Genomic DNA, 13,812 nt, shown 5'->3' with positions numbered 1-13,812 from the left:
GTCCGCCCTCCCAGGAATGTTTGTTAAAAGCAGTGGGGCTTGCTCACTAACCTACACAGGCACAAACTGCAGTTGCCATTCCCATACTGAAGGCTCTGCCTTCACAGCTGCAGAGAAGCTTTCCTCACTTTTAGAACAAGAATTAAGAAGGAAGTTACCCTGAACAGCAGGCCAGTGAAATCTTGGGACTTAAGAGTGGCTTTGGAGGATGTAAGCCAGTTGAAGTTTACTTAACCACGTTCCAAAATCACGGGGACTACCTAAAAAACGTACAGGATGTCTACAGAAAAATAAGACCCAATTCTCTCACCCATTATAAATGCAGCCACATTTTGTGGAGAGTAATTAACAACAGTTCAGCTTATACAATAGGTCATTCAGAGTGAATTTGCTGCTGGTGGTAGGCCAAGAAGCTGTCATTCTTGTCATTTCCACCCCTCCACCTCTCCCCTGTGTCAGGGCTCTTTGAGGGGACGTGCATGGGACAGAACACACCCTGGGGTGCCAAAGGGGGGCCCTTCCTTACAGAGAAGGGCTTCAGGCAGGCAAACTCCTAGGCGTGCCAATCTGAATAACACATCTCTTTCGATTAGTATCAGAGCAGTTTCTCTAACGGCCTGACTGGTAGCTGCAACACGCTGGCAAACCACAGCAGAGAAAGAGATCACGCACGCACACACGCACACAGAGCAGCGCTTTGTGCTTGGAGCAAGTGCACGAACTGAGCAGCAGCACCAGAAGATTCAGTTGCTCCCGATGTGCCCAGCAACTGGGTAACCAGCAGACACTGGGAGCGCTTTACAGTCAGATTTTAAATGCCAGAGTTCCCCTGTGGCTGATTAATCAGCTTTGGACCACCGCTATCATCACATGAACCCGTTTTTCTTGACAGTGTATTTGCAGTATAAGTTGCTGTTGTGTTTACAGCTCCAAGACCAGAGAACACAGTAAGATTAAATTCAAGCGCTATAAAATAACCAGCACGCCCTGGGCAGCAGCAGCCCAAAGAATTCTCTTCCCACCCAACAACACACAACGTGACGCAGCAGCTGGTGCCACTGTTACCTTCATCACTGCCTCCGTGTGCTCCAGCAACCAGCCAACCAGCGCGTGGCCCGACTCGTGGAACGCCACCACCTTCCTCTCTTCGGGTGACAAGATTTTATTTCTTTTGGCAGTGCCTATCAAAACACAGGCAGGGATGGGATCAGACAATAAGTGGGCAATAGGTGTAAGCAGCAGGACATAACCCTGTACAGCTTGCTGCACAAGCCAGCGCTGTCAGCCTTTTCCTCCTCTCCTCTTTAGAACAGGCTTAATCACTGCACAAATAATTTCAAGCTCTCAGTTGAATCACAGCTCTAGAATGCAAAGCCCTGTTCCGCCCCCAGCTGTGCCAGAGGCATCTTACACTGTATTCCTGCTGAGGGACATACCTTCAAAGTCAGCCTGCCACTGGGAGGGTGGGAACATCCCCAGACCCCAGAAAAACCCACCAAACCACTACCAAAAAAAAGGAAGAAGAAAAAGAAAAAGCAAGACAAGCTGAAGCATTGCACTGATACTACTGTACTTCAGACCCACAGGGACAGGAAGGAAGGTTTTGAATTATATATATAAGAAAGGTCCCAGATGAGACTGAATGCTCACGTCAGCAAAAAACTATGAGTATCTACAAAAAAAAACACCCTACTTTCTCCAAACCCCAGAACTCTCTGATTACAGACAGCATGCTCCATTCGAGCTTATTCCCAGGTTCCTGAGATCCAGCAAATTAAGCCATAACTCACACTTAATACTTTCTCCAGAAAGGTGATTTTTGAAAGTGTCTATTTTCCAACCCACTAGTCCGTAACGCACAGTAAGTCCAATTAGGATTTCAAAAAATGCTGAATGGAAGTAAAGCTTCTAGCATGTAGAAAATACATTCGTTCCAGAGTACACTGCGAAGCAAGCAGTCATTATAGCTCCATGCATCAGATGCAAAAAGGTACCAGTGCTTTTAAGTGGATGCCTGCACAGTGCCAGGAGCAGCAGGGGGTAGAGCAGGCAGAGCCGAGAGCAGCTTGGTACCGAGGTTGCTTGATGTCTTGGAAAACAACATTCTATTAAACATTAATTTTTAAACAAAGTCAAGAGCTTTATTAAACAAGGAAGCAGCAAAATGAGCGTGGCAGATCTTGTAGAAGTACTGCTCAGGGACCCTGGAAACCACTGCGCCCAGGAAGGCGTGATGGTGATGGAATCGCAGCAGCCCTGATTTTCATTAGTCAGTCCCTTACTCTGCCTTCAGCAGCACGTGAGCACGTCCCCGTTCATATCTTTCTACAAAGAGATGCATGGATATGCTATATATAGATTTATGGGTTTTTTAAATCCCCATCAGCCCACCAAGAAAGGAGGGACTGTGCTCTCTTCACAACAGCACAAAGCGTGCCCATGAAGATTGCTTCTGCCCCCAAATAAAGTAAGCTCCAGGCTGGGGAGCTCTCTGAAGGCCTGGATTTACCACCTTTATGAGACAGACACCGCAGGAAACAACCCTGGGCTGGCTTTGCTGGTCTTGACATTGCATCCACAAACCCCACCAGGGCACAGGCTCTGCTCCATCTTCCCAAGACAAGCCCTGAATGCCTCTGTGTGCTCAGCAGGTTTCCTCCAGCGCTCCCGGGAGACCTGACTTACTGACTGCTTTCTGTTCCCAAACTGAAAACACAATGGGGACTACCACAGAGAAGAGTTCATGTTCCTCCCTCACAGCAACACAAAGCTTTAAGGCTGACAGGGCCTCAGGACTTGCAAAGTTCTCTTTTGATTCCACATCACCCTTATTGAAACCAGAAGCTTATAATGGAAAGCACAGTAATATCTTGTTTCCTTCAAGAAAAGCTTTTATAGCGACTGAAATGTTGAACTTAATTGTGAAACCCAGAAGCATTCTCATTACGTGGCAAGGGTACACTTAATATATGGGCCCACAGGGGTGTTCAGGGCCTTTTAGACTTGTTCTACCAAAAAAAAAAGAAAAAAAGCCAACAGCCAGGTCTTGCTAATGTGAAAAAATCAGATTAAGCAACAAAAAGATGATACTGCTTCCCAAATGCCACAGAGCCTCAGTGAAGCAAGCCAGCTTGTCAGCAGTGAAGCTGCTGAAGCCCATGCTCTCTCATGGCCACCACATGAATCCCAGATATTCCTTCTGCTGTGCATCTTCTGTGCATCCCCTGCAGCCTTGCTTGCTTTTTGCCCTGTCTTCCATGCCTGGGGAACTGAGGAAAGGGCAGGAATCCGAAAGAATAGCCAAGGGAATCCCTGCGAGTTCAGCGCTCTCCCTTGCAGATGGAAAAACAAAGCACATTTTGGCTATAGCCGATTAGGGTTTCTGTACTACAGTGAGAGCTGTCTCACTGCCCTCTGCTGCATACAGCCTGGGCTTTGGAAGCGTGGCCAGTCACCCAAAGCACTCCCAGGATTATGTTTTAAGAGGCAGGTGAAACTGAAAGGAGACCTCAAATATCTTCTCTTAAACTAGGCAATATTTGGGCATTTTCTGATAAAAAGCGAACGGTGAAAACGCGACTCCTGCGCCAGGAAATAAGTGACCCAGTAGGAACACACCCTGCTTCATACGCTCTAAGAAAAGCACAGAATGCCAGGCTGGCTGCCCAGACTCTCCCCCAGTGATGACACCGCAGCCTGGAAGCAGTTAAGCGTCTGAATATGAAAGTCAGGGATTGCCTACAGGAAAGTTCAGACACAAATCCACCAGATTCAAACCCCCCAGGTGAAAGCCAAGCGTTCTGGGAATCCTCTCTCCCCCTCCCTATAATATATTGCTACACGGTAGTCTCCAGAGGTTCCTCTGCTGGCACTTGCACAAGCAACAGGGAAAGGCTGACAGGATGTTCTCAGAGGGAGAACAGTAATCCACTGTCTTTCAGTTTATTCTGCCAATTCATCAAAGTCTGGGCTTCGAGGCCAAGAAGAAAAATCTCTCATTTCTTCCTGTTGCTGGTGAGGTTGGGGCAGGATGGCCTATTTGCTTTGCTATTCATGTTTATGTAGCAGGTGTCCAGAGCACGAACAAAACCCCAGAGATACTTCCACTAATTTATTTACTTAAGATTCCCTAAAATGTTTATGCATATATACAATACTTAATTAAAAAGCCACACAGCTTTGAGTCTTTCCCCTTTTTTCCTGCATATATGCTTTGCTACTGAATGCCTTCTCTGAGCTGCTGGTTCAGTTTGCCTTCAGATTCAGAAAGGTCTATTTGTGACTATTGCATTCAAGATCTTACACAAGAAAGACCACAGAGATCCTAACTGTTGCCCTGGAACACAACCCAGTCACCTGGGCCTTCTCTCAAGGAGCACAGCACAGATCAGTAGATAACAGGAAGGCTGGGCCACTTACCTGCAATGACTCTTTCCACAGCATACTCAAAGTTGGAAGTATCAATGGATTTGTGACCTTCTCTAGCAGCATGGAGAGCAGCTTCATTGCATATATTTGCTATGTCTGCTCCTGTTGGCAAGAGTGTGCAAGAATTACATCGGGCCTGTTCTATGACATGCAGATAAGGCAGAACAGATCTGGAGGAGGGCCTAAGGAAGTCACACAGCCTGCACTGCGAGCTCCTCTTTGTTCCTTGGGAACAGAGAGTGAAACTCATCCATGGTGTTTACGTTGGATTTGAACAATACAACTGCCTTGGCAACGAACGCGGTGTTGCCATACAGAGGACAGAGTTCAGCAATCAATTAACAGGCTAAAGCCAAGGCTGGCTCTAACAACAGGGGAGTGATGTGGGCAGTCTGGATTGGCATGGGCTGCTGCACTGTTCATGCAGCAACCACACAAACCTCTGTGCAGAAGAGAAAGAACATCTGTTCTGAGTTTGCGTGTGTGGGTGATGGTGGTGGGGGGCTGCTGAAAGAAGTCACGAAGAGGCAGTGTGCTGGGGCCTGTTAGAGGGGAAACCCAGAAAGGATATTCCAGGAACTCCACATAAACAGGAACTCTGGAGCCCCTTGCTCAGCAATGTTTCAAACTCCCAGGGACTGACCCTGGAAGCAGGCTCAGTGCAGGAGCCAGAGCTGTCCAATTTCTACTCCAGCAGATGAAGGAATTGCTGTTCGTTTCTCCTATCTGCTCTCCTGGTAATGTCTATCGACACAGGTGTCTTTCCACATCTCAGCGTGGAGCACAACACCTTATCTTCAACAACAGCTTAGACAAGAGCATAAACAGGTATTAGGATCCCAGGCACTGTAATAGCATATTTTTCCCCAGCTTCTGCATCTTGCTATTCCCAGAGATTGCAGGACACTGAAAACTGCCACAAACAATTGCTCACTGCAGCTCCATTCACAAGGGAGCTGATTAGGCTCTCCCTATTTAAGCAGGGAGGAAGATTTTAAGGGAAAGAGGAAAAAAGAGAAACCCCTTGAGATCAAAATACCCTCTTAAACCTAAGCAACTGAAAAGCTTCAGGTAGCTGAATTAGCAGGCATAGCATGGGGCAGAACAGTCCCTCGAGGGTACAAGATGTCATACCACTGAAGCCTGGAGTCAGCTCAGCAAGGTGCTGCGAGTAGAAGCTGGCATCTTGGATCAGTTTGAGACCCTTCAGGTGCTGCTCAAAGATCTCTCTTCTCTCCTGTGAAGAGCACAGAGTACTTACATAACAGTGAATGCTTGAGTCCAGCAAGCTTCTTAACATGGCAGCTTTGCAGGGGGCAGAGGAAGAGCCAGACCTCCAGCAACAGGGACAGTGACACTGCCAGCAGAGGGCAGGGCTGTCCCTACAGCACTTCAGTTCTACAGGAGCCCTGATAAACACCCAGCTCTCAAATTCAGAACAGATGTACGGAGGCTTACCGTGAGTCACTGCTTTCTCTCCCAGGGCTGCTCTCCCCTTCTAACTTTCACTCTGATCTGTCTTTTAACTTTTCTATTACCATATAAGCACTTGCAGGAAGGAGCTCAGGATGCAGCTACCTGCTCCCTCCTGCACTGCAAGGAAAAAAACCTCCCATCTACGAGCTGCTCAGCCTGCGACCACTTCCCAGACAGAGGTGGGGGTGAGCTGACGGCTGGCCAGCAGCCATGGAATGACTCATTCAGCTGGCCCAGGAGATCCTGATTTAAAACAATGGGCTCAGTTGCCAGGGTTTTTCCCTTTCCTCCTTCAGGGCAGCTGCAGAGTTCATGCTTCCGGTGCCAGATTGTATCAGGCATTTGAGGTATTTTAACTGAAAACTCTGAGGACGACAGTAAAGCACAGATGGGAGAAGAAGAGCCTGTGCTGGCAGAGCAGACAGATCTTCGCTGCAGCTGAGCCTATTTCCAAAGCTCTGCCACAAATGTCAACGCAGCGGACACGACTGACTCCCTTAATAAATGGATGTAAAAAAGCATTCAGAGGGAAAGTCGCTTAGGCTGCCTGAGAGAAAATGAGGAGCTCAATGAGGAAAATGGTAAACCTACATGAGAAATGGTGCTCAAGACAAGTTGAGCTTTCCCCACACAAGCCAGCTTTGCCAATTAGGTGGCTCCTGATTTCCTGGAGAGAAGACAACAAAGTTTTGCATCTGCATGGCAGAGAACTTCACAGAAGAATTTGCTGCTGAGGATCATATCTTATCTCCATCTTCTCCAAGCTCAGCTGTTGCCAGGCCAACGAACAATCAGCAAGTAAAAGACTGGGACGCTTTAGTCATGAACATTATAGAAAGGACGGGGCAGACAATGGAATATACCTGGAGTGTTGGAAGATCAATAAAGATGTGCCTGTCGAGCCTGCCAGGTCTCATCAAGGCATTATCCAAAACATCAGCGCGGTTGGTGGAAGCCAGCACTATGACGTGATCTGTGGTCCCCATTCCTGTAGTGAGACAAGTAAAAATCAAAAGTGAAGGTTTTCACCATTGCAGAGACTTCCTTGCAAGCACAGAAAAGGATGAGGCAGGGCAGGATGCAGAGAATATCTCACACAGCTTTATTTCAAAGGCAGAATGCATTTACAACATCCTTTGGGGCAGCTGAGGCTGAGAAAGCATCCTCTTCAGCCAGGAGCACAAGGCAGGAAGGAACCTCCCGGGTCACCAAAGCCACTCCCGGTCATTGTGGTCATGCTGAAATTCCCTTTTAAGCCCCAACTTTGTTTTGTTGGGTTTTCTTTTGCCATATTTTCAAATTGCTTCAGCTGGAAACCAGAACAGAATCTATACTGATGAGTTCAAACATGCCTGCTCATCCCCAGCCCTAAGCCAAGTCCTGCTTCTTTAGTTCCAGTTGTACAACACATGTTATCTGAAAGAGCATTTTCCTCCCCAGTATTGCTGAGGAGCCCTTTCAGCTTTCATTCACTTTTAGCTTTCAATCACAGACAGGCTACCAGCACCACCAGAGAAGGAACAGGTTTTCTTCTGACCAAATGGGATTAGCACAGAAATACAGGACGTAGCCTTGCCACTCAGTCACAGCATGGTTTGATCTGCATCTTTCATCATTCAAAAGGCACCCAGGCACACTACAGCCCAGAGCAGCACAAAGACCAACCCTGCAGAACATACACCGCAGATATCATGTAGGCAGGGACAGAATGTGACCAAACAGCTTTGCAGTGATGATTAGCACAAACTAGCTCAAGCCACCATCACAAGGTTTTGTCTCCAGGTCTTAAAGATGAAGGGAGCATCAGGAATTACAGGCTCCGTGAGAGCAGCCAGCAGTACAGAGGCATCAAAGGCAGACAGGGTTTCCTGGGAAGCCAGAGCACTAACAGCTGGAGGAGGGCAGGAAGGGGCAGGTGGTTGTGTTGCTTGGGTGGGGTGCCAGGGATGATGTTGAATCACTGAACCACACACTGCTTATTTATTACATTCCACCAGGTGCCCGGAGGCCTCTGGCTATGAGTCACCTGCTTCCAGCAGATTCAGCAGCCCCAGCACTCGCAGCCTACCCAGGGAAAGGACATGTTAGTCCCGTGTGCTTCCTTCCCTGCCAAGTCACACGCTGCAGAAAGCGGCTCGATGCACGTAAGCTGGGTGGGTTTCAGCTCTCTCTGGCTTCGCCAGAAAGCTGCCAGATGTGTCAGCATACAGGAGCTCAGCAGAGGGATTAAGGTTACAGGTAAGTCAGAGGACTGGCTCCATCAGCTTTGCAGCAAACCTCTGTTCTTCCTCCCTGCAGGACACTGTCTAAATAAGCTCCTGGAGAGGATGAAGCCGACCATTCTTCAGGTGTGTATTACACTGTGCTTTGGAGTGTGATAAACAAGGAGAGAGACTGGCAGGCACTTGGGTGATAGCGAGCTTCATTCACACAGCAGGATTAGATGGTACAGTGCATTATCAGCTTTGCAGCTTGGAAAGCTCGACCTTAAAATAGGTCTGACTATTAGAATGAGTATAATCAAAACAGAACCACTGAGCGCATCCTCCTCGCAGCAGCTTCTGCCCCACTTGCTCTGGAGCCCATTTCCCAGCAGTGCCAAACAGCTCCAAGAAATCCTCAGCGCAGCCTGAGTCACATCACGCTTCCCAGCACAATGTTACCTGGCACGTGACAGGCGCCGGCTTCCCCAGGCAATGAGCAGTCATGAGAACAGGCTACAAAAACACCACCTCAGCCACGTCAACAAAGCAAAAACAGCTCTGGAAATTTGGCCTGAAGAGAGCCTTCATATCTACAGCATTTACAACTTCAGGCACTTCTAAAAGGAAAGGGGGAGGGTCCACTTGAATCTCTGAGTGCCCTCTCGCCCACTGACACAGTGCATTTGATAGGCAGCTCATCTGCATTGTGAGCCATTCATTCAAAAGCATTTTGGACATCATTTGTGAACAATATCATTGAAAAAGGGGCCACCATTGTGGGGGAAGCCACGGGGTCACAAACCTGCACCCAGCACAGACAAGGGAAGAGGTCTGAGGACTTCAGAGGACTGGCTCACATCTGTAGTCACAAAAGCACAGATCAGCCCAGGACTGACAAGCTCCTCACAAACGCATTCAGAGCACAGGAGGTATTTGGGTCACATTCCTCTTCCGCTTGTTTGCGATTTGTGAGGGAAGATTCACTATTCAGCACAGGCACCTGTTCTGACAAAGGCTGGAGTACGAGTCGCTCTGGTTTTGAAAGTCAGCTTTTGTACAGCTCAGCCCAGTCCCTCCCCTTCTCCTGCTGAATTCTGATGCTTCCAGAACACGAAGCAAGCTGTCAGAAGGAAACGAACCGAGGTCACTTGTAGAAAGAGCACAATTGCTCTAAAATCAGCATAGCAGAAATACAGAGCATCAAACCGCACATCTCAGCCCTTACAGCTTAGCACAGGGACTTTCTGCTTGGTGTCCTCACCCTCCCTCCAGCCTTCAGTGGGGGCTCCATTTGGCTCTGACCCCCCTTTTCTCCCTGTGCTTTACCTCTGAGCAATCTCATTTGCACACACCATCTCCACAATCACTGCTGAGCTGATGGTTCACAGATCTACTTCTGCACTTGATTTTTCTCAAATTATCAGCTCAGCTCAGTTCTGTGGTGTTACCTTGCAGAAATTCAGCCTTTAATTTAAGCTCAAGGCGGTGACAAGAGACCCGTGACCTCCCGTTTCAAGGCTCTCATCAGAAATGCACACAAACCCCGCACTTACACCTGGGTAAGCTCTCAATCTCCTTAAAATTCACTTTCCTTCCAAAAACTTTGTTTTGTAATGATGGACACAGCACATCAGTGCTCACGGAGGCAACATGCACAATTAGATGCCGTAACTTCTTAGGCTGTTTTCTTTAATGCATTCAGCAGAAGGAGGGACTTAATACATGATCTGTATGAGACAAATATATAATCATGAAGCAACACCCAGTTTCGAAGAAGCCGGGCAGCACACGGTACAGAAGCTGTTTGTTCTCAAGGACTCTCAGAGCATACACTAAGGATAACACTCACTTTCTAAACTCACTTTTGAATGATTTCTGCCCTGATTTTTGAATGGAAACTCGCCCAGAAAACAACAATCTAGAAACAGCTCCTGACTTCTGCAGATGACAGGAAGTCAGACACTTTCATTTCTAACACTGAGATGTGGATTGTACTGACCACACTTTCCTGAACACACAGATGGGCCTCCATCTGATTCAGGGGTAACCTGTTGTCACTTCACTCTGCAACTGTCAAGAGGAAAAAAGACACAAACTGTCAAGAGGAAAAAAGCAAACTGGGATTGCTGTTCTATGTGTTACTACAGGCCTTTTCCATTGAGACACCGCTCTACAGATACAGCTGTAAGCAGTTACACTCACTCCAAATATGTTCATATGCTTGGCCACATTGCCTAAGTTAGTGCATGTGCAAAGTCCCAGGGAACTGCACACACGTATTTATAGCCATTTCTGGTATCCACACAGCATCATATGTTTCACAGGATGCTCTTCTGATAACCAGATCCATGCCTGGTTATTCAGGACCCACTTACAGATCACACCACTCCTTCCAGAAGCTCCCTTGCACCTGGGCTGAGGCAGAGAGGCCTGGAGGATCTCTATACAGCAGGATGACTCTATCCTGTTTGTGCGGCGCTGTGCTCCTGCTTACAATTTTCTTCTCCTTCTGCAGCACAGGCAGAGATCCAACATTACAGATCATCTTGTGTGCAGTACAGAGGAACATTGATGCTTTCCTGAAAACACTTTACAGATCCTAGCTTCTCTCCCTGAGAGCGGAAGGCTCGCTCCATAGCAACCTCTAGAAGCAGCCTTGCTGCAGAAGCACAGGAAGCACTCTGCTTCAGTAGGGCTGTACCCAGTGCTTCACTGTAAAAACACAGTCAAAAATATACACGTACATCTGGAGAAAGAGGGTTGGTTTTAGTGCAGAACTTCCCATGTGAAGAATCCGATGAGGTAAGCGCCACATTTATGGTCAGACAAGGGAAAGCAGCCCTGTCCCACAAAGCAGCAGACAGATATAAACACACGCTGATCTGCAATTGTAGGATTTAGCCACAGAAGCAATGAGAGTTAGGTCAGGGCTGCAGGCTCTGACAGAGTTATGACTAAGAATAGACAAAGGCTTGCTCTTTTTGGCATTTGAGTCTGAGAAAAGGGTTGATTCCATGTGCAGTACAGAAATCATCCAGAAGAGCAGCACCTAACCAGGACTTGTGAAGCTTCTCCCTCCCACCTTAGATGGGCAATCCTGCAGCCAGGTAAGCAACATGAGAACAGGCCAAGGGAAAGGAGAATGAATGCATTTCACTGCATACACCCCTCTGGGACAACTAATCTTCAGCCCTTGTCACTAAAACACTACCTGTCAGGCAGAGTATAGCAAGTATCCCACAGCATTAGCGGCCAGCTGGAACTAAGCATTACCAGCTGAAGACACTACTGTCCTTGCTGCCAATTCATTCTCTTCCGGTTGCTCAGTACTGTAAACAATTCCTCTCCAACTGACAGTGGGAAAACACTCCTGAACCAAAGCCATTTGCTTTAGTGCGAGTCTTTGGGGCTGCTGCCCTCTGTCAGCCATGCTATCTAACACGTGTTTTCCATCAGTTTTATTAGCAGGTGGATGCCCATGTGGTTACTGAGGTGAATTCACTCTGACTGTGACACTATACTCTTTCCTGACCTGGTCTTTGGAGTACAGTCACAAAAATAGCTCATTCAAGGCTCCAGGGTTTTTAAGTTTACTAGATGTAAATTCACCTGGCCTTCAGAGCTACAGCCCTTCCCTACACAGGGGTCCCAAACATGGTTCTCACTTGTCATATAGAGGGTCTTTTAACATGGACATGACCAAGATGTAGTGCTGAGCTTCTGGACTGAACATGCTGTGAAGTACAAGCAAGTCTTGTTCTAGGGAAGGAGGAAGAAAGGTTTGTTTCATTTTAATGCAACGATGAATGCTTTAAGAAGAGAACACTAAAAGAGGCATGGCAAGATCAAACAAAACAACAAACCCAGATCTTCAAGGTAACAAAGGCTCAGACGCCAACAGAGAAATACTGACCATCCATTTCCACCAGCAGCTGATTTAATGTCTGCTCCTCCTCAGCATTGGCAAAACCAGACACATTGGTTGAGCGCTTCTTGCCCACAGCATCGATTTCATCAATGTACACAATGCAGGGTGCACGAGCCTGAGCTTCTCTGAAGAGACTCCGAACTCGTGCAGCTCCAAGACCTACAGAGAAATAGAAGAAATGAGCTTCAAAGCTAAAACTGTTAGCAAGAGCAGGAGTCATGGATCTCCTTTGTGAGGGATCCAGACAGCATCCTCCACACAACCTCTACTCCCTCCCTCCTACAGAGCTTACCTCCTATCACCTCCACAAACTCAGAGCCTGCCATGGCCAAGAAAGGCACCTGTGCTTCTGTGGCCACTGCCTTTGCCAGCAACGTCTTCCCGCAGCCCGGTGGTCCAAGCAACAAGGCACCCTTGGGCACTTTAGCACCAAGCTGAAGGTAGCGATCAGGGTTCTGTAGGAACAATGCAGCTGTGTCAGACCCTCAGCTCACACACAACATCTGCACAAGAACGTGGTTTTCCAGAGCTTCTTGACATTGTTTTCATCCTGACCAACCCTGAGCTCCTAATAGGAGCAGCTACATCTGCAGCCTGTTACAGAACTGGAAATAGAGACTGAGTCACGTTGATCACAGCAGAAAAAAGTTTTCAGCTTTATTTAAACAAAGGCTGCTCAGTACCATGCATGATAAAGAGAACAAGTATTCTCTCCTCCCCAGGTTACCCTTGTATCCCAGAAAACAGGCAGTGATTGTTTTATTGTACCTTTAAATAGTCCACAAATTCTTTGACTTCCATTTTTGCCTCGTGCATTCCCGCTACATCCTTGAAGCCAATCCCTTTCCCGGATTTTCCATCCACAATGGTGAAACGAGCCATCTTCAGCTGGTTCTGTGGAAAGCAGCACAAGTACTGAAGATGTTCTCCTGACAGATTGCTACACTGAAGGAAACAGGGGCAGCTGTACCTGTGCTAACAAAGACCATTACAATGCCCACCAACGCACTGCTGTTTTACTCACTTCTGCTCTGGAAATACTTCCCAGCCAGGCTGCAGGACTGCTGACTTAAGGTTGGCTCATCAGTATTTGGTTGAGAAGAAACAGAGTAAACCTGCAGTACTACTTCCAACACAGCCCAACTCAACCTCCCTCAGACTGAGTACTAAAAACACGTGGAGTGCCCCAAGCCTTAATTAATATCCTCTCCCCCAGACTCTAAACGCTCTGGTCCTTAACACATCCAGGACAGGTATAGTTTTAAGGGGTACGTATGGACTGTGAACAACTATCAGAAGTAAACAAATAACCAACACTGCCTTGTAAATGTGTGCCAACAGGCATTTTGCACCAGTGTCCAACACCATCAGTTTCTCCTACAACACAACCCAGGGACAGAACCGTAGGCTCTCCGACTGAACAGGCACCACATCTCAACCTCCTGGTGTGCACTAAGCCACAGCAACAGTCAAAACAAGGGTTTAGTTCAACGCTCTGCTAGTAACTGCTCGTTATGTTCTGCTGAAAACAGTCACTCAGGATCTTTTTGTTTGCTTTGAGAATAAAGTTCATAGCTTCTCATGCCTTAGTTTATCCAAATGAAGAGTTAAACACGCAGGGCCTTGCTGTCCCACTTACCCAAGGGCAGAAACGAGTCCTCAAGGCCCTCGTTACTCAGCATTCCTTTAAACTATTCTCTTCCAAGCAGCTGTACCCCTTTGTACAAAAAGAATCTCAAAGCCAGAAGAGAACTTCAGAGGATATTGAGTGGGGAA

At 47.5% G+C, this 13,812-nt stretch overlaps 1 protein-coding gene across 7 annotated transcripts in view; it reads right to left on the bottom strand.

Moving 5' to 3' along the window:
• The window catches only part of SPG7 (SPG7 matrix AAA peptidase subunit, paraplegin), a 33,805-nt gene that overhangs the window by 3,922 nt on the left and 16,071 nt on the right, over positions 1 to 13,812 (bottom strand). For all 7 annotated transcript variants that reach the window (XM_085551216.1, XM_085551215.1, XM_085551218.1 and 4 more), the window contains 7 exons: positions 12,805 to 12,930; positions 12,329 to 12,491; positions 12,022 to 12,195; positions 6,768 to 6,892; positions 5,563 to 5,665; positions 4,420 to 4,530; positions 1,066 to 1,181 (listed from right to left, as the gene is read on the bottom strand). In XM_085551216.1, coding sequence (XP_085407342.1) covers positions 1,066 to 1,181; positions 4,420 to 4,530; positions 5,563 to 5,665; positions 6,768 to 6,892; positions 12,022 to 12,195; positions 12,329 to 12,491; positions 12,805 to 12,930 — 918 coding nt within the window. The remainder of the gene's footprint in view (positions 1 to 1,065; positions 1,182 to 4,419; positions 4,531 to 5,562; positions 5,666 to 6,767; positions 6,893 to 12,021; positions 12,196 to 12,328; positions 12,492 to 12,804; positions 12,931 to 13,812) is intronic.

The sequence above is a fragment of the Coturnix japonica genome, chromosome 6, assembly GCF_054131305.1.
Source record: "Coturnix japonica strain WE chromosome 6, WE-NBRP24, whole genome shotgun sequence".
Lineage (NCBI taxonomy): Eukaryota > Metazoa > Chordata > Aves > Galliformes > Phasianidae > Coturnix > Coturnix japonica.
This window is presented reverse-complemented; position numbering and strand designations above follow the sequence as displayed.